The 21,812-nt window shown below is 30.1% G+C and overlaps 2 protein-coding genes across 3 annotated transcripts in view; both read right to left on the bottom strand.

The window, feature by feature from the left end:
- The window catches only part of Eip78c (Ecdysone-induced protein 78C), a 79,771-nt gene extending 74,430 nt beyond the window's left edge, over window positions 1-5,341 (bottom strand). Inside the window, exons 1-2 of the mRNA XM_072896889.1 lie at window positions 4,911-5,341; window positions 269-351 (exon numbers count right to left, since the gene is read on the bottom strand). Of these exons, the coding sequence (XP_072752990.1) occupies window positions 269-351; window positions 4,911-4,999 (172 nt within the window). The 5' untranslated portion in view covers window positions 5,000-5,341. The remainder of the gene's footprint in view (window positions 1-268; window positions 352-4,910) is intronic.
- Dhps (Deoxyhypusine synthase) lies at window positions 269-8,414 on the bottom strand. Of its 2 annotated transcripts, XM_072896891.1 has the most exons (9): window positions 8,311-8,414; window positions 7,716-7,882; window positions 7,335-7,609; window positions 7,039-7,257; window positions 6,763-6,955; window positions 6,585-6,688; window positions 6,386-6,511; window positions 6,196-6,298; window positions 269-351 (listed from the first exon to the last, which is right to left on the bottom strand). In XM_072896891.1, exons 1-9 carry the CDS (start codon window positions 8,343-8,345, stop codon window positions 347-349), a joined length of 1,227 nt encoding a protein of 408 aa, XP_072752992.1. In that variant the 5' UTR covers window positions 8,346-8,414; the 3' UTR covers window positions 269-346. The 2 variants fall into 2 exon arrangements, with proteins under 2 accessions (XP_072752992.1, XP_072752991.1); XM_072896890.1 differs by lacking the exon at window positions 269-351 and having other exon boundaries at window positions 6,188-6,298.
- Window positions 8,415-21,812: the final 13,398 nt, after the last annotated feature.

Consider the following 21,812-nt stretch of genomic DNA (forward strand, 5'->3'; position numbering starts at 1 on the left):
AGAAAAAGACCACAAACAGACTTGATGCAAAAAATGCACATAGTTAACATCATTTATCTAGAAAGAAGATCCTGAATTAATTAACGCTTATTTAAAAAAATCTGAATTACATCGTTCTATGTATATATTTTGCCGTAAGGAACTTTGCTACATGATGACACTTAATTTTTCTATCTCCGTTTATTCTTTTTTTTTTATAAAATAGACTATTGTGGCATATAGAGAACATTTCATAAAAAATCATTTGTAATAATTTTTAAGCACTCACCGTTGTTGTTGCGTAGGATGGAACCAGGACTCGTGGCTTCTAAAGGGCTGCTGGGCTCGTCCGTGCTCGGTTCTCTCTTCACGCTGAAAATGGAAACATTTATTATGTATTCGGACGAAAGGCGCAGGAGATGGTATTAAAGTGGTTCAAGTTCGACCGCAGAATCCTCGCGCGTCCAGGAAGGACAATAGGAAGTGGTATTATTCACCATATGACGCTCGATATCGCTCTAGCACGGTCCTGAGATGCAATAAAAAGGTTGACCCAGTTTGACTTCGATTGCCGCGGATCCGGCTTTAGGAAAGATTAATCAAGGCAAAATTGAGTGGGATAAAGGAGTAGAAAAATTGATAATGTGCATCCATCTCTGGGCGAGGATGTCCGCCCATGACATTTATAATTGAATACGGTATTAACGTGTGAAAATCATTCGTACCTTTGAGTGAACTTTATCGATTATTTTTATAAAAAATGAGCTTTGTAAAGTATTGTGCGAGAGGAATAAAATTCTCGTAATAATCTACAAATTTTGAAAATTATTTAGAATATATGAATCAGTGATCGAAATTTAATCATCCCTCGCAATAAAATTAAATAAATATTTAAGAAGATATCTATTTCAAATTTCAATTACGATAAATTTTATTATTTTATTTATATGACTCTTTAATTTAATTCACTACAGAAATCTGTCGAAAAAATTGTAAAATTAATTTCACGCCAAATTATTGTTCAATTTAAACATCCGATATTTAATATTAGTTATTATTACCATAAACATAAACGATCTTCTACGTGAAAGAATGGTCGACATCGTCTGTGTCGTGTCATTCGTGTTGCCGCTATTCCTAGTATCGTCGATAATTATCGCTTTTAGACGGATAGAACGAAGTGGGTCATCCGAAAATATCCGTCTAAAGGTGTCCAATCGCACGCGCCGGATTTTATTCGTCCTGGCAGCGTAATTTCACGTCCTCGACCTAGCGAGGGCGTGTTTTATACACGAGGAAAGAAATCAAAATTGAAGAAAGAATAATGGTACTTTTAATATATAATAAAATAAAAACACAATTGTACAAGAAGAAAGTTATCACAGGATCACAAAAATACCACGTGATCACAAAAGAAGATAGTGAGATGATCTCTGTCTATCGAAAAATGTAAAGAAGTACTTTAACATTGTATAATTGCTTAGAAATAAGATAAAAAAAGGAGATACATATAAATCAATATATAAATTACATGGAATGTTCTAGAATCACCAGATGTTCATTTTACTTTTCTTGAATTTAAAACTGACTTTTTTTCTACAAAAATAACAAAAATAACACAATATTAACAATTTCGAAATAAATGATATTTTTTTCACAAATTAAATTTTAGAAAAAAATTATTAATATCATTATTATATGCGTCTGTATGAATTATTATTACTTGAAAATTAAATTAGTAACAAGATATACTTTTATTTATTTATGATTATGTATCATGCTAAAAATCGCGAATTTGCAATAAATAATTTCACTAACATTTATGTGCACGCATAATTACACAATGAGTCCATCCATTCCGCATCACCATGCGCAACGGATTAATTAGTATTGATTATTCGATACCCATTGATCTAATATGTGAAAAGCCAGTTGTTTTATTTACACATTTATATCAAATAGAAATAAAAAGAAATTAACCGATTTGCGTGCAATTAATTAGATAATTATACTTACAATCAGTAGAGTAGCAACATAATAATTATACTATTAACCAATAGTAGTAATTAATTATAGTAATTAATTACAGTAAAGAGAAACCGGAACATTTCTCACATGACATTATTGTTAGACATTATCGTAGATTGAAACGCAAAAATTGACAGTCGTTACGATTTCGGTAAAGTCAATATGCAATAATTATTCAATTTTTCGTAAATTCAATTTTCGAAATTTCTCATTGTCAATATAATGAATCCTGTAATAAGTGTGAATAATCGTTTTTACATATCGAGTTCCAAAATTATGTTAGTTTCAATGACAGGAAATCAATGTAATTGTAGTCCAATCCTACAGAGAATCTGACATTGATCTGAATTTACTTTTCTTACCTTTAAAATCTACATCTTTTCCAGTGTACAGGATGTTTTAAAAGGAATAGTAAATATTTTTGGAGGTAGTATCGAGTGTTCTGATTGTGAATACAAAAATTATTACACACATGTCTAATTGTCATAGATACTGAGATAAAACTGTTTGAATCACTAGCGTGTACAAAGATATTATGAAAAGTATTAAAGAACGATAAATGAGACTTATTTGTATTTCTTTACTACTTGAATGATACAAAACACACGTAATTTACAACACGTACTATTATCATAAGAGTTGCAAAATGCATTGAAATTGGCCATGAGATTTTGGAACAATTAGCATAAACTGAATTATTTGTCAATTATTTGTGTTTTGTTATTCAAATAGTCAATAAATACCAACAATAAGTCATTTTCTTAATACTCAACAATCAATACTACAACCTCCCAAAATATTTACTATTTCTCTTGAAACATCCTATATATGTATAAGAGTATTTCAGACCACCCGTCCTCGCCTTTTATTTTAAAAACGAGTGATGCTAAGAAGTGACATATTGACAAGACATATTTATGAAAACCTATCTAAAATTTCTGATGGTGGTATTTTCAGTTTTGGGGATACCGCTCGGAAATACTAGAAATAAGGAGCAACTAAAAAATTTTAAATTGCAACCTGGGGCAACATGGGTATCATTGGCTAGAGCTTTCAAAAAGAAACAACTTCTGTTTGAAAAAAAAATCGCTTTAATCAATGATTGTAATGTTCGAACTTCTAAATTATCTTAAAATATTAATATTTTGGTACGAATTACGAGCCAAACATAAACACGGATGATTTGTCATGTGGTTTCAATAAGACGGTCGTTCGGCGCATTTCTCAATTAGATATCTTTTTATTGTTACCAAGAAATGAACAAAAAACATTTGCAATTATTGTGACGCTCGGAAATGATCAAAAATTAATTACAAATGTTCAAAATGCCTGCCACCTTGACGGAGACATCTTTTCATCCTTCGTCTCATGCTGTCAATCGCGACTTCGAGACTTCTGCAGAAGTAAAAGCTGGTTAATTGTGCGCCTTGCAATTAATGAGAAATTTCGAGAAAGTTCGAGGATTACAATCAATGTATGAAGGGATTTTTAATCATTTCTCTCTAATGCTAAGTGACATCAAATTTTTTTTCAAATAATTTTTTTTCAAAGTTGCTTCTTTTTAAAAACTTTATCCAACGATACCCATGTTGCCCCGCGTTCTAATTTAAAATTTTTTAGTTGCCCTCCCTCCCGTTTCCAATATTTCTAAAGGGTTCCTAAAACTGGAAGTACCACCATCAGAAACTTCAGATAAGTTTAATGATAAATATGTCTTTTCCAAGTTCTTAGCATCACCCCTTTTCAAAATAAAACGGGTGGTCTGAAATACTCTGTATATAAAATAGAATACCCAATATAATGCATACGTAATATACTGCATCTACTTGATATATATGTATAAATTCTGGACCATCTCTCCGATTGTAGAACAAAGTCGAGATACATCTCTCGAGAGAGATCGAGTATATTCACGACGGTACGCCTCGATAGTTCGTTTTGTGCTTGGCTACTTGCATTTTTAAATCAACAGAATGGTGGAGAGCGAACTCACTCTCTCTCTCTCTCTCTCTCTCTCTCTCTCTTTCTCTCTTTGGACGCTAGAGCGAGAGGGGCGGTGCACTTAATGTGTGCATTATTAATCGGCACCCGTGCGTGTATACCCCGATCCTCCGAGCATGTATACACTCGCGGATCCGTCTGTACAAGACCTTACAGTTCGCCGCCTAACCATAATATCGCGCACGTCATACACGAAGTGGCTTCTGAAGGCCGTGTGTACGTCACATACTGTCCAAGTGTGTACCGTCAATAAAAGTGAAGTAAAATTGGTCCAACTTGCGAGAAACATACTTTGTCTGTCCTCGGTAAAAATGTTCAGGTCTTAATTCAAATATAAGCGACAAGAATAAAAAATGAATGATAATGATGATACTCGTGTGAATGTATGGGAATAAATTCAGATCGCATGTACACCTCAGTCGAGTATCTTACAATTAGCCGACAAATTTTAGGTAATTTTATTTCAATCGACTTTTCATTCAAAAAATAAAATTAATCTGTATTCACCAAATGTCAAAAAGCACATATTTACAAGTAGATTATATACATATATATATATATATATATATATATATATATATATATATATATGTATATATCTCTCACTATTATATTACTGTTAATATATTTTCTCATGTTATACTCTACGTTATTATACATTCTCGTGAGGTTGTTTACTACCTCTGAAATATTTAAAGTCAATAAAACAGGTCAAACAAGAACAAGGTGAAACCAAGCACAATCGAAAGAATCTACGCGCGTAATAATTACATATGTCCTGTGTAAATTCCGTAAAATTCCAGTTAAATTTCCGAAGCGATAAAGTGAAAATTGAAGCTTACCGCGAACGGTATAGGGATCATTTTCGCGTTTCGATATCGCGAGATGGGATTTTCTCTCACCTGATAAAAGTAGAATCGGCGGCGGGGCTGGAGGGTCTCGGTGACGAGCTCGCGGTGGACGCCGTGTTGGTCTCCTCCACGTCCATCATCGTTCATGCCGATAACGACTACCAGCACCACCACCGCTGCGGGAGGAGGGTTGATAACGAAGAAGACGACGACGACGACGACGAGGACGAGTACCGCGAACGCGACGATTCGAACGGCAACGACAACCACGACCGGCCGACGACGAGTGGTATCACGAAGAGTAGTCGGTTTTACCAGACAGAAAACTACTACAGACTTTCAAAGGGAGGTTCGACTGCCGCGGGAGTTCGACGGGGGAGTCGGGGGAGGGTTAATCTCACACGCCCGTCGTCCGCGAACGCGGGCTTACGGGTGACAACTGACGAGCGCGGCGTTGCCACCCCTACTGCCCCTGGCGAACCTGCGCCGCAGACACCTGCTACGCAATCATGTCGACATCGCGCAGGCGTCGCTACCGCTGCTGGCATGGCGTTCCCAAAATCGAACGCAGACACCACACCGAACGCGAATTTTCGATCTCGAACGGAATCCTTACAACGGAAGGAAATGCGCGCGCCATGTCGTTTTATTTTCAATAAAATTTTTAAATTAAAAATCCTAGTTTCCAGTATTTTACGAAATATACCTCTTTTTTTATAATAAATATATGAAAAATTGAAATTGATTTTTTCATAAATACGATAAAAATATTAATATTATAATATAAATATATCTTGCATTTTTAAATATGTATAGACATAAGCAATCTATGCACAGATAAGTTATTAAACAGAATATTTTATTGTTAATATCTGATAGAAGACATTATATATAGATATATATATATATATATATATATATATATATATATATATATATATATATATTCAATAAATTATCTAGTTATATTTTAAATATTTAAATGTCTAGAAATAATATATATATATATATTTATATATAATTTATTGGATATATAATATATATTATTTATATATCTCTATATATAATGTATCCTATACATATGATACAGATATTAAAATATTCTGTTTAATATAGTTTTATATATTCAATTTAATATTCATTTTAATATATATATTATTTAGTCATTTAAATATCTAAAAATTAACTATTTGTCTTTTACACATATTTGTAATTATTTCAAATATTTGTAATTATAGACATAATTACAAATATTTGAAAAATGTGTAAAAGCCATTATATAATACACACAATATTGTAAGAAATCTCTTTATTATATCTTATACAATTCACTTACAAGCAGTACTATCTTTCCTGGTACTGTTCCCCGAATAATGATAATATCTCCCGAAAGTTTCTCCCACTAACAGAGGAAATACCAAAGTAGCGTCAGCACACACCTAAGACAGAAGCGAATTACTCAACAACTTGATCGACTACTCGTTGTATTCAGTAAAAATTAATACCACTGAAGATTATTCCGTTACCTTGACCGGAGTGGCAGTCGTCCGAATTTTTCCCCAAGAAATCGCTTCTTCGGGTCGTGCACCGCTGTCACTACCGTCAAATTCAGAAGAAGTGTTGATAAAAACAGCGTAATCTGCGCCGTTCCTCTGTAAGATGAAATACCGTTACTACCACGATTATGTATACGCCCAAATAATACGTCAAAGAGAGTCATCTCACCATGAGATTAGCATTGCAGATGTGATGTTTTATCACGCCACCTCCGACAATTATTATCCCACTATTCACCGCTTTCATAGCTATTCTGTTTAACCTCTTGCCATCTGTAAAAAACGATAAAAATTTATTGACTGTTGTACATTCTAACAAATACATATTTCAAGAATATAGTGTCAACCTGAAGCTATATCGAGTACGAGTCCTGGGTTTTTAAACGTGTGAAAAAATATCATATCACCAAGACTACCATCGGTCAAAGCCGGAGAAAACACTGGAATTTTATTTTTCGCGGCCCAATAATAAATTGAATCTTCATTATTAATTTCCTCGCCAAGTTTTGTTATCATCTTGGATGGTGTCCATAAAGTGCCCTAAAAAATAGGATAGTTCAGTAAAGATAAAGACATGCATTATGCTATATCTAATTTGTAGATTAATATAACATTTTGTACACCTTCTCCTTCTGCTCAGTCAGCATTTCATCTAACTTTGGCATCACCCAATCCTCAAATAAACAATAATTATCATTTGGTACTAATAAATTTCCAGTTCTGTTAAGTCCTTTTTCTCGAAGCTGCCTGTCATCCAAATAAAAGCTGCCAATATATGTGGGTGCTAAACATTTGATAAAATCTTCTTCTACTCCTCCTGCTGTAGTAACGAGGCAATCTACCTACAAATATACTGTTTATAGTTATAAAGCACATAAAACACTGAATAGAAGAATAGATCTTAAATCCATAAATGTACCAATTTATGTTGTACAAGAAATCTTATAATTTCTCTCATGCCACTAGACACCATATTTGAAGTATAGCCCAGAAATATTGTACAATGGGATTTTCTTTTAATAAATTCATCCTCTTCTATTTGATCAATCTGATCTTCCGTGAGAGGTATGCTCCTTTGATGCAACATTTTATTTATTTCTTCAATCGCTAAAGCAAAATTTGTAGCTTGGAATCCACAATGCATCATTGTTTTAAATAATTCATGATAGTCGAGTCCTTTATTAAAATCATAACCTGTGTGTATATAATATATATAATTTTATTATTGTTATCATTTATATGGCAAACAGAAATTAAATAACAGTAATAATTCTTATTGGAAAAATATCGAAATAAAGACCTTTTACCATAGCTGTATTAGCTGGTAGAGAAGCACTGGGTACTAAGACGGCATTCTTTGCTATTTCTTCCCCTTCATTAGACACAGTTTCTTTTTTCTTTGTGTCATCCCCTTCATCAGATATAGTTTCTTTTTTCTTTATGTCATCCATGATAATTTTTTTTAATCTAAAAAATACAAAAATATAAATTAATTACAATGGCCAAAAAGTTATGCGACCACATTGCTAATAATATTATCAATAATATAATCATATTCTGTATAATATAATATAAATTTCCTATATCAGTATTGATAAAATACATATGTAAATATAATATACATATACAAAAGTATATATATATATATATATATATATATATATATATATATACACATGCAAAGAATTATGTAAATTACGATAACCTAACTGACAATTCTTCATAAAACAGGTAAGAACAAAGAATATTTTTAAGTCAATTAGTTTTCGAAAAAAATTATTTTGAATATACAAGACAAGTATATTTAATTGTTTATACTGACATATTAATATATACTTTTAATCCTTTTAATATTAATTTATCAAGTTAATCTATAACATCATAAACACACATACCCAATGGAAGCCAAATTATTGGTAGGTAGTTGCATATCAGAGAAAAGTCTGAGAGCCCCCACGGCCCGGTTTTACGTGATCTCTGAAAGCAATACGCCCTCTGTGGACATAAAAACGTGGACATTGAACTACATAGCCAATGTCCACGAATGTTCTCAATGGATAACGCATAATGTGCACAGTTTTGGTTGCGATCCGTGCTATGTCCACAAAATTTATTAACACATTTTGCTTATTCACTTTCACCTAAAAATAATTTGTTATTTCTCCACACTGGCAATAATTTACTTTTAATATCAAATAACCAAGTAAATATTGTCAATATTCTAATTTTGCCAATAATATCTTGATTTTTTGTAATTCTTTTTCTTTTATTAAACGCTATTTTTACATTCTACATTTTATAAATTAAAACTTATTTTATATGAAAAAAAAATTTTCTTTCAACAATTTAATAATTTAGAGTATTATATTATTCTACAAATACAATAATAAACTATTAGATATCGATAGATTCAATTAAATAAAATAAAATAAAAATCAAATATATTATATGTAACGTATACATACAAAATTTTTTTAATTAGAGAAAAATGTAGATTTTTACTTATTTAAGTAAAAATTGTCCGAATTATATCGTGTTCGCTGTCATAATCGTAAAAATTTCATTAATTTTCAATATTATTTTAAAAAAGATAAAATAAAAAATAAAAGTTTTAATTTTTACTTGACAAGCATTTTAATTTATATAGCTAAAGCATTAGAGCTAAAAGAAGGTAAATATTTAATCGTATAAATTCTTGTATTACTAATAAAAAAGTTGATGCGAGACACTTTCTGTAACAACTAATCGTGATTTGAAAAAAAAAGGAAAATTACTTATCAAAATTAATTAACCCAGATTATTGTTGCAAGAAACTCTTATGTAACTATATATATAAATACATATTTATAATATAATTTTATTTTATTTAATTACTGTAATTCTATTCATCAGTTGACTCATCATTTAATTCATCTACTTGTCGCTTTGAATTTACAATTTTAAGAGCAGGACGTTTGATATATTAATTTCGGGAAAAGAAACTTTATTAATTAATGTTAATTAATGCCAATTATCCAACTGGCATACTTGTACGCGATTAGTAATATTTAATTCTAAACTTTGTAATATTTTACTTTAGAATATATTCATATTTTTGGCCATCGATATCAATATCAATCGGCGAATGTCGCGAGGTTGTGCGCGCTTTGGTGGGCGGAAAGCCCCGACCGATCGATCTATGCCGGCGTGTATCGATTCGGATATGGATTCGCGGGTGGATCGTGGTTGGCGGCTTCTCGTGGGGCGCGGTTTCGTCGGCTCGTTCAGGTGACCGACAAGATGGCCAGGAGCGGAAAGGACCGCTTTGCTCGAGGCTCGTAGAGCGCTTAGATATGATTAAAAAATGGGCGCTCTGCGCCTCTGCCTATTGTCCGGCTGGTGTTCGCCGAACGGCAGCTTCCGGCGGGTGTTGGCCGGGTAACGAGGGCGCGGGGTGGTTTCGTTACGCGCATTATGGCCAGTATTTGACCACGTACTTTTCTAGCCAGTTGGACCTACCTTTGTTGCTCCTGGCCATATTCATTCTGACTCGACTTTAGCCAGAGATCAAAGAAGAAAAATAATTCCTTCCTATTGCCGGTTAATTATTATCGCCGGCAAATAAGACAATCTATATTTGTTTAGGATCGTACGATATTATAATCGTTTTCTTGACGCGTTGTACGTCATTCAGTTGTTTAAAGTCGCAAAAGATAATATAATCATGTATATACCGAAAAAATTATATTCTCGAAATATATGCTTTTATAAACTCTCCTTATATGTAGATATATTCTTAATAAACGAGAATATTTTTTTCTTTACATAATACTTTTTTGACATATATTATATATATAAGTTAAATAAAACTATATATATATATATATATATATATATATATATTTAACTTGTCAAAGTTTTAACAAATAGCCAATGTCAATAATTTATAAAATTGTTTTTTTGTAATTACTGAAATATAATTAATGATCTCAAATATTAAATAATATTAAATAATATAATGATAAAACAATATCCATTTTATAGTATACATTCTTACATGTTAAGAATATCTAAAATTACTCTACTCTTTAGAAGATTTCTCCTTTAAACTAATATTAAGAAGATTCTTTAAATATCTATTTTAAAAGAAGATATTATAAGTAAATAAAATACTCTTAAGATAAAAATATAATTTTTTCGATGCATATAAAATATATTATTATGTATGCTAACCCCTCCGTCGGCAGGTTAACGTCTGTATTTTTAAAATTGTTTTATAAAATTCATATATACATATATATATTTGAAATAAATAATTTATGTATATTTCATTCATCATGTACATTTTATATACATGTCTTGCATAAAATTGGAATAAATATTACATATTCTTTTTCCTAAAATAAAATTTTTCCTTTTCTTCCAATTTATATGTACAACTTTTCTATTTTAACAAAATTTTCTATTTAAAAAAATGAATAAAAAATATAAAATTTTATCTTACATATAATAAAGATAAAAATAAAATTTTTCTAGCTTTAAAATTGACTCAGAATTCACTATCGAATACGTTATCCTGCCGTCCGAGGATTAAAGCAACGGATTTATCTACAATCTACATCTTTATCTAGCAGAATCTCTACATAAATTCGTTGCTTTAAAATATAATAAAAGCTTTTTATCACTCACCGACACTGATGCACAACAGCGGAGTTGTCGATATTGAAGTTATGTTATCTGTAACATACAAAATAAAATCCAAATTATAGCAGCGATTTTAAATAATTAATATTAAAGAATTTATTATTATACTTAATAAATTTATATTTGACGCGTACAATAATAAGCAGATATATATAAATATGGAATAACTTTGTAAATTAAAAAAACTTTTCTTTTTAAATAAAAACTTTTATAAGATTTAGACAAAAATCTTTATCTCTGAATTTCTTTTAATTAAATCATTCAACTAAAAGAATTGAATTATTTCGTATAAGTATCATTTATTAATTAATATACAAATAATATTTACCCTGGGGTTGCTCCGCCGATGCAGGATGCCTCTCCTAGGTCTTCTCCTCCACTCAGATTGTAAGGGACGTCAGGAACTATTGTTTTATACGCGCGATATACTTTTTTTAATTTGTTGAAACCGCACAAAAATAAAATCGCGCAATATTTTAAACCGTACAAAAGTAAAAACGCGCGATAGTTTGACGGCACTCCCGCACTTTTACGCGCGATACTTTGACGGCACTCCCGAATTTCGCAACAATCGAAAATCTCATTTTATCACGCGCGAGAATCATACTTGGAGTCGACAGGTCGGGCACGATCAAACTCCAACGAAAGAAAGATCAAAATCAGGATAAATGAACGAAAACACGATCGTGATCGCGACGAAGTCGAGACAAATGTCAAAAACAATAGCGCGCTATATGTCACTAAGGGCGAATGTTATTATTTTATTTCGGAGTCATTTTAGACGTACTTTACCACGTTAAGATTTATCGTAATATTATTACATATTATTCGTATTATTATTACGTATTATCGTCCCGAGAAACGTGTACGGCGCGCTCGACCTCGAGGTGACCGAACGCGAGACGCACATGCCGGCGCCGGCGCCGGAGTAAAAACACGTGCGCACACTACGTCTGCCAAGGTCGCAATGAATGACTCACCGCTGTCACGAGTCGCGTACGCCGTGGTCTCCTCTCTCTTACCTCTTACTATGGAATGCGTGACGTCAAAGACAAGGTCGAGTATGCTCATTCATTCTCTCTTTCTCCTCGCGCCAGACAATAACAAATACGCACTATACTACGTGATATAATTTAACGCGTTGAAATATATACAATCAAATGATTCTAAAATACATATAAAATTCCTTAACTAAAATGATATTATTATTCGATTTAATGCGATATATTTAAAATACATGAAATGCGATTACGAAATGTGTAAAATACTTTAAAGAAAGCAATCTTATGACTTACTGTATGACTATTATAACTGCACGATTTATTTATTATATTCGTTGAAAATTATATTAATGATGTGTGTGTGTAAACAATTATTTGTAAAAGCGATAGAAATTTATATTATAGATACACACATATATTTATAGACGTATAATAATTAAACATAAATTAATAATGAAAAATATGTACAAATTTACTGCCTGTACTTATTACATTTACTAAATATGTATAACTCTCTGTAATTATAGAAATTTGTCATATTATATTAAATAAATGTTCTCTCTTTCATCGTAACTATTTAATTATTCATTTATATATATTACGTATGTTTGTTTTTTTTCTATCAGAAAAAGAAAAAGAAAGAGAGAAAAGAACAGATATTCTATCACTTTATTCTATCACTAAAAATTAATGTATTAAATACAATTTATTAATATTTTAATATTATTTAATGTTTGTTTATTATAAAAAAGTTTTTTATTAGATGTGCCTGTTTTTATAATAGCTTATTCTATTTAATTTATTCGATTAAAATATATATTTTTATTAATAAAATATTTTACATAAATATCGGCAATGTACTTCACGAGCAGTAATGTATTTTAAAACGCTCGAAAATTCGCTTCTGAGTTGTTAGGAGAACATATTTCGCAAAGAAGGTATCGCTCTTCCCGCGGATTGTAGCAATAGCTCTTTGCGAAATATGTTCTAGTATAACTCAGAATAAAAATTTCGGAGCGTACCGCTTGAACTGAATTATTTCACGATTTCTCCTCGTAAAATATTTTCTAATAATTCGGAGAGGGATTTTCTAAGATATTTGACGGCATATTATTATTGTTCGATGTGGATAATAACTACTGCAGCGTACTTTTTTGCGAAATATATTCTCCTAATAAGAAATAAAACATATTAAAAGATATGTTATTACTTGTAAACTGTATTTCTTTTACCTTGTTAAAGAATCGAGTTTTAAGAGTTGAAAAAAATTTTATTCATTAGCAGTAATAATCAATTATTTCACATTTATTTTGTATGATCGTCTGGAGAAGAAATTTATATGATTTTTGCAATATATCATGCGAACAATCGCAATATTTTTACAATATATCTTATTACGTAAATGTTAAAGACATTTTTTATATTTCGCGGTGCACTATATTTAAAAATCTTATTAATGAACCGATGTTTCAAGACTTTTATGTACATTTTGATATATAAAAATACTGTCGATTCCGCGAAACGGAGATCTGTTTTAATTTTTATATGATTCTCATAGTTTTGATATTTTATCGATTTCGAAATAGTTTTATTTATTAGAAGCGTTATAAATTTTGCATGTTATTTTTTTTTTTTTTTAACGAGAGGGAAATGCATTTACGCATACCCGTCGCTCTATGTACGAGAGGCGTCGGGTTATGTAAGACTCACCCTTTCGGGAATACCTACTAAAACCCCCTCGTTTTATTCACGGGCGTTGGTTGGAAGTGAAAATTTAAACTATTTTCGGGAATTTCTCTATATTATCGCTCAGTAAAAAGTATCGTCCGGTTTTCGCAAAATGTCATACGAAAAATCGATATGCTTTGGCATATATTGGTTTGAGCGCTTTGGTGTTACTCAGAACTCTACTAAAAAATATGTTAAATACTGATATTAAATGCAATATTAAAAACAAATGTTGCACTATAAATGGATTACGTGTTTAATAAAATATTCATTGTAAATTTAACAGCGTCACTTTTATTTTAATTGAATAATCGAAATTATTCTGATAAGAAAAATGTATGCATATAATTTTTTATAATAAGTAGACTGTTATAAGCACGCGCCATTTATTGCAGAACTACAAAGGGCGATATCACCATTTCGTTAACGCTTTATAGTAAAAACAGAGAGAAACCTAAAAGGCGCCAGGCCTACATTTTTTTGAAATGTTTTTTCTCCGCGGTACAATGGCGTTAACTAAATCCATTTTAACCAACGAAACTACATGGCTAGATCCACTTTTCGGTGTCATGATAAAACGATCGATAGGTTTGTGTCCATGTCAGATCCACAATTGTGTGGATTTCAAAATATAAAACAATATGGATTTATATTAGTATGTTTCATTACATATTATTAATAGCACGTAGTCTTTTTCACTTTAGTATATATAGTGGAGTAATATATATACACTGGCGATCAAAATTATCGCATATGTAAATTTATGCAAAATTTTGCATGATTTCAAATAAGCGTAACTCCGTCAAAAATGGTCATATTTGAAAAATGTTTTTTTTATTTTAAAGCTTAAAGTCTCTACTTTGAAAAGCATTTGTTAGATTTCAAATTTCTCTTTTCCCCTTTCCGCCGCCCTTTCAAAAGTGAGGACGTGTTTTGTTTCCAAAAAAATTGCATAGTTTGACGCACTCCACGGAGTGGAATAAATTTTTTTCACCAATATCATGACAACCATCGTAAAATTTAGACTTTCCTTTGCAAATTAAAAAAACATTGAAGTTGATACGATTTTTTTTCGCGGAGTTATGGCGTTTTAAAGTTACCCATGGATTTTTTGTCAATTACCGCCAGTATTAGCATTACCCGATGCGCACCACGAGGAGATTGCTAGTCGAACTTTGCGCATCATGTGTGTGTGTGTATATTTGAGCGAGAGAGGTGTGGAAATGTTTGCGCTTAAAAATGCCTCGTTTTCGAATTACTTCTTGTAGACGCTTACGCATATTAATGCAAGCTCTAATTGTGGCTTGAGGAATTTCATGCATTTCCAAATGAAAAACAATTTCATTTTAATGCAGCATAACATTTGTCGAAGTTAATGGGATGATTACGAAATTTAGAGAGACCACCAGCCAATCTTCAAGAATTGAAAGCAACGCTATAACAAATACGGCATGAAATTTATTCCACTCCGTGGAGTGCGTCAAACTGTGTAATTTTTTTGAAACGAAACACGTCCTCCCTTTTGAAAGGGCGGCGGAAAGGGGAAAGGAGAAATTCAAAATCTGACAAATGCTTTTCAAAGTAGAGACTTTAAGCTTTGAAAAAAAAAAAAATTTCAAATATGACCATTTTTGACGGAGTTATGTTTATTTGAAATCATGCAAAATTTTGCATAAATTTACATATGCGATAATTTTGATCGCCAGTGTATAAGCACAAAATTAAATGATTTTATTGAATAATTCAAAAGTTATATTTTATATATATTTATATTAGAATATATATAAATACATATTATTAATATAATTTAGTTTAATTTTATTTTATTTTATTATTATAATTTTATTCAACAGTTTGACACGTTTAATTCACCTATTTGGTTTATTAGAATTTTAACAACAGAATCCGTTTAATATACTAATTTCGGGAAAAGAGAAAACTTTATTAATTGCTGCTAATTAACGCCAATTATGCAGTTGGCATACTTGTGCGCGATTAGTAATATGTGTCATTTAACATTCTCGAAAGTTCGTCTTTCTAACTTTTATTAATAAAACAATATGTATAAAGATCGGTAATGCTGTCCACGATCAGTTATACGTCTTATTGAAAACATAATTTTAAAGTTATCGTAACTTTTGCGATACAATAAAACTTATTTGAATTATGATGTGTATCATTTTAATCAAACTTCCATTTTGCATTTTATTAGTTTAAAAGTAATTTTAATGGATTAACATTCTTGTGATTAAAATATGAGAGATGATATAATGTGTGGGATTATATGGTTTATATTTAAACAAATGTAGAGATATGTTTCCCATATATTTCACATTAATAATTATATATAACATTAAAAAATGAGAAAACAACGATGAATTATATTTTCTCTCTCTCTCTCCCTCTCTCCCTCCCTCTCTCTCTCTCTCTTTCTTTTTTCAAAACAAGCAATTTATTTTATAATATTTAATCTTATAAATTCTTGTATTATTAATAAAAAAGTTGAGACACTTTCTGTAACAACTAATTGTGATTTAAAAAGAAAAGGAAAATTACTTATCAAAATTAATTAACCGAGATTATTGTTGCAAGAGACGCTTATATAACTATATATATAATACATAAATACATATTTATAACATAATTTTATTTTATATAATTACTGTAATTCTATTCATCAGTTAACTTATTTAATTCATCTATTTGTTGCTTTGAATTTACAATTTTAATAGCAGGACGTTTGCTATATTAATTTCGAGAAAAAAGCTTTATTAATTACTGTTAATTAATGCCGATTATGCAATTGACATATTTATACGCGATTAATAATATGTGTCTTCTAATATCCTCGAAAGTTCAATTTTTTTAATAAAATATTTTACATAAATATCGGCAATGTATTTCACGAGCAGTAATGTATCTTAAAGCATCGCTAAAATCTGCGGGAAGAACGATACCTTCTTTGCGAAATATGTTTTCCTAATCATTCAGAAGCAAATTTTTGAGCGTTTTAAGATACATATTTCTCGTGAAGTACATTGCCGATATTTATGTAAAATATTTTATTAATAAAAATTCATATTTTAATCGAATAAATTAAATAGAATAAGCTATTATAAAAACAGGCACATCTAATAAAAAACTTTTTTATAATAAACGTTTTATAATAAATTAATATTAAAATATTAATAAATTGCATTTAATACATTAACTTTTAGTGATAGAATAAAGTGATAGAATATCTGTTCTTTTCTCTCTTTCTTTTTCTTTTTCTGATAGAAAAAAAACAAACATACGTAATATATATAAATGAATAATTAAATAGTTACGATGAAAGAGAGAACATTTATTTAATATAATATGACAAATTTCTATAATTACAGAGAGTTATACATATTTAGTAAATGTAATAAGTACAAGCAGTAAATTTGTACATATTTTTCATTATTAAGTTATATTTAATTATTATACGTTTATAAATATATGTGTGTATCTATAATATAAATTTCTATTATTTTTACAAATAATTGTTCACATCATTGATATAATTTTCAACAAATATAATAAAGAAATCGTTATACAGTTATACAGTAAGTCATAAGTTTGGTTTCGTTAAAATTTTCTACATATTTCGTAATCGCATTTCATGTATTTTAAATGTATCGCATTAAATCGAATAATAATATCATTTTAGTTAAGAAGTTTTACATGTATTTTAGAATCATTTGATTGTACATATTTCAACGCGTTAAATTATATCACGTAGTATAGTGCGTATTTGTTATTGTCTGGCGCGAGGAGAAAGAGAGAGAGAGAATGAGCATACTCGACTTTGTCTTTGACGTCACGCATTCCATAGTAAGAGAGGGGAGCCCGGCGCGTACGGCGTACGTGACTTGTGACAGCGGTGAGTCATTCATTCCGACCTCGGCGGGCGTAGTGTGCGCACGTGTTTTTACTCCGGCGTCGACGCCGTCCACAAAATTTATTATTTTGTTTATTCATTTTCATCCAAAAATAATTTGTTATTTCTCTTCACTCTGGCAATAATTTACTTTTAATATCAAATAACCAAATAAATATTGTTAATATTGTAATTTTGCCAATAATATCTTGATTTTCTGTAATTCTTTTTCTTTTATTAAACTCTATTTTACATTCTACATTTTACAAATTAAGACTGATTTTATATAAAAAAATTTTCTTTCTTTCAACAAACGTATGACACAACGGACTTTAGTTAAAAGTCGGAAGTAGAAAAAAAAGGTTTAGGCAAAAAGTTTATGTAAAGTTTAATTAGGATTTGAGACGGGACGCAATTAAAGTTTATAGAGGAAATAGTAAAAATCTAAGATATAGGTTGCGACACGTAACAGTTCTTAACAATGTACAAGTACGCAAAGTGTGATGCCCCCTCCCTCTCTCCCACCCTAATGGCTCGTAATTAAGAGACCAAATTATAAAATGCATATAAAAATATACATACGCTAATGTAGCTTTATAATGCAAATATTACATTATAATGGCGAAATTAAAAAAAGAGAAAGGAACAATGAGGAGACCCATCACAAATATTGATTACGCAAAACAAAAATGTTTCTATATTACTATTTTTTTATATTTAAGAAAACACGTAAATTCTATGTTACACACATAGACTTAATTATAATACAATTATAATATAATTAATTCTATGCTACACATAGAATAAATTATTAATATTACAAATATATTCAAAATAGGATACTAGGAAAATTGTATACAAATTTAATGGAAAATATAATTTGAAAAATACAAAACAATTTATTACACAAAAATGTCTGAAATGTGTCCAATATAAAATTTATTAGAAACTTTTAGATCAAACGTAGTCTATTGTCTATTACGACCAAAAAAATTATTAATAAACTTATCTATTACGTCTCTCTCACAAATCAGTTAAAAGAACTTGGAATTTCAACGGAATTTTGTGTTATTGCACGTTCATCCTTTCAATTTTATGTAATTTACAGCAGATTTTTTTTCACAATAAATATAATATTATATAATACGATTTAAATGTATCTTATAAAATAATAATTTATAATATGTATTATACACATGTATATAATATTATATACATATAATATACAACAAATATAAAGTTATACATATATGCGATTTACATGCATTTTATATAATAATATCTCATACAATCTTAATAATATTCTATAATTGTAGTATAATTTTATACAACATAATATACAATATATACAATAAATAAATACGTAATACATCAATTAAATTATATACTACGCACAAAAATATAGGGAACACTTTTTATACGTCAAAAAATGGGCTATCTTCAAACTGTTGCAGCTTGGTGAAAAATCACCATAGAAAAGTTTTAAAAAAAGCATTATGGAGCTTGAAGTTTCAACTTCAACGTGCTATCAATAGTTTTTAAACATTTTTGAATTTTTCTTATTTTACGCTTTAAAAAAGAACACATTGTTTTGTTTCTTAATTATTGAAAGACAAAGTGTTTTACGTGAGGCATGTTTGTGTAAAAAATTATTCGTGTTTCAAAGAAGTTTTATTGTTTCCGAAAAAGAAAAAGTTCTTTTAGAAGAGAACGAACACCTGCCTTTGTTCATTGCATATCCCGATAGGACAATAGTTATAAAATTATGTGTTGAAATCTTGCATAAACTTTATAATTTTTTTATGCAATTATATTTTAAAAAATAGATGTAAAAATATTGATAATTTGCGCAATTAATTTTTAAATAGTATTTCGGCAAAATTATTACAAAATGGTGAATTATCTTATTGTTAGTAATATGTTTGCAAAATTAAATTTATAAAAAATTATTCAATAATTGAGAAAAAATATTTCCAGCTATGTCTTGTTAGCTAGAGAAGAAAGAAGGCTTGTTGAACGCCTTCAAGAGAACGCATTACAAAGAATTTTATACGCGACAATCCGAATGTCTTGTTTAAAAAAGGGTGGATAAGGACTATAATAGTATTATAGCGTTAGACAGAGATAATTATCTTTCAAAAATGTCTGTTCTGCTTGCCGATACTGATGCGTATAAAATTATTAATAAAAATCCGATTAGAAAACTAATCAATGGTCTACATGAGCTGATAGCGAGCAAGACCCGCGATTACTTTCTCTAATGCTACATATAAATCTTTAAACTGCACCGATGGCGTTTTATCGAGAGCGTATGGGCTGCCGAAAATCCATAAACAAAATCACCTATGCGTACAATAGTTCCATCAAAGAATATACCGTTAAGTAGGTATATGATCTTGCGAAATTCTTGCGAAATAATATCATTTATAAATCTATTCCGAGACCCGATTTAATAGCCAAGTTAATAGCATGCAACTTGTAAATAAACTCAATGCTTTGCAGATTGGTAATGATATGAAATTAATCTCTTTAGATGTTGTTTCATTATTTACCAATATACCATTAGACATGGCTATCGAGAGTATATAATGAGATGGAATTTCATGAGTCAAGCGTGTCTGATACCTCGGGATGTGTTTGTAATCGCGGCTCGGTTCATTATGAATTCAACATATTTTATGTTCAACGACGTTTGTTACCAGCAAACATTTGACACGTCCATGGGCTCTCCTCTCTCTCTCTTCGATTATCGCCGAGATTACACTACATCACTACAGGATCTGGTAGCAAGAGCTGTCGCACTTTTCCTGTTAATCTTCTATTCTATTTTAGATACGTTGACGATGTTGCGTTGACGGCCCCTCCCTCAATACTGGACGCGATTCTAAATACATTTAATTCTTTCCATCTTACAATTAGATTACAATTTCACTATTGAGGAAGGAGTCGACAATCAATTGAATTTCCTTGATTTTACAATTATGTTAATCATCCGATGGAGTCATCGAGTTTAACTAATTCCGAAACATACCCAGACAGAAAGCTAAAAGATTACGAAAAGATGTTTAAAAAAAAAGGATGTCTTTTTGTCTACACAAAAAAGTCATCTTTTGAAACATGTTTAAAAGATGTCTTCTAAAAGTCATAATTAATTTTAATCGACGAAAATATGTCTTTCTGGCATTCTTTTTAGTCATCTTTTTGACAAGACAAAAGAGATCTATTTTATAGTGTACATGTTCCTTTGTTTGGCGCGCTCAAACTTAACTAACTCGTATATTCAAGTTTTCATAAAACATGTACATATGTAAAACTTACAAAAAACAGGTACTAAATATGAAATTTAAAGTATGTTTTTTTTTTTTTTTTGTCAGCTTAATTTCTGATATAATCTCAACAAGAGATTCAGAACATAAAATCGATTATTTGAAACTATGGTCGGATAAATTGGAAGTAGTCCGTTTTATATTGTCTATTTGAAGCACAAATCGAAATTTCTATATAACTTAAATACACACACACATATATATATATATATATATATATATATATATAATTTATTACATTATTAATTATAATCAATTATTCTAAATAGAAGATAAGCATTTCAATTTTGAACTGATCATATTTTGACGTCAAAATCTTGTGTGCTTGCTACCCTGGGATGTTTAAAATACAATATGATTTTAAAAGATAACTAAAAAATGTCTAAAATTAGACGCCTTTTAGATATCTTATACATTAATGCTACAAGATGACTTTTAGTGGGACATAAGACATTTTTTCGTCGACTATACGCTCAGACTAAAAGATGTCCATACCGAAAATCCGTCTTCTTTTAGTTATTTTTTCGACATTTATGTGCTGTCTGTGGGTATCTCCATTTTGAGTCGCCACACTCTTTGTGTCATAAAAGAGGTACCATAATTGCTCTAAAACTGACAAAATTTTCCGGCTTTCTCATCCAAGATTTCACCAGATAAATCAGCTATTGGTTAACATCTTTTTAAACAACGGATATCTATACCTTCTTTCATTTTTTATACTATTAATGAACGCCTTAAAAAGTTGTTTTTATTAA

Source organism: Anoplolepis gracilipes, chromosome 7 (assembly GCF_047496725.1).
Source record: "Anoplolepis gracilipes chromosome 7, ASM4749672v1, whole genome shotgun sequence".
In the NCBI taxonomy this organism is placed as follows: domain Eukaryota; kingdom Metazoa; phylum Arthropoda; class Insecta; order Hymenoptera; family Formicidae; genus Anoplolepis; species Anoplolepis gracilipes.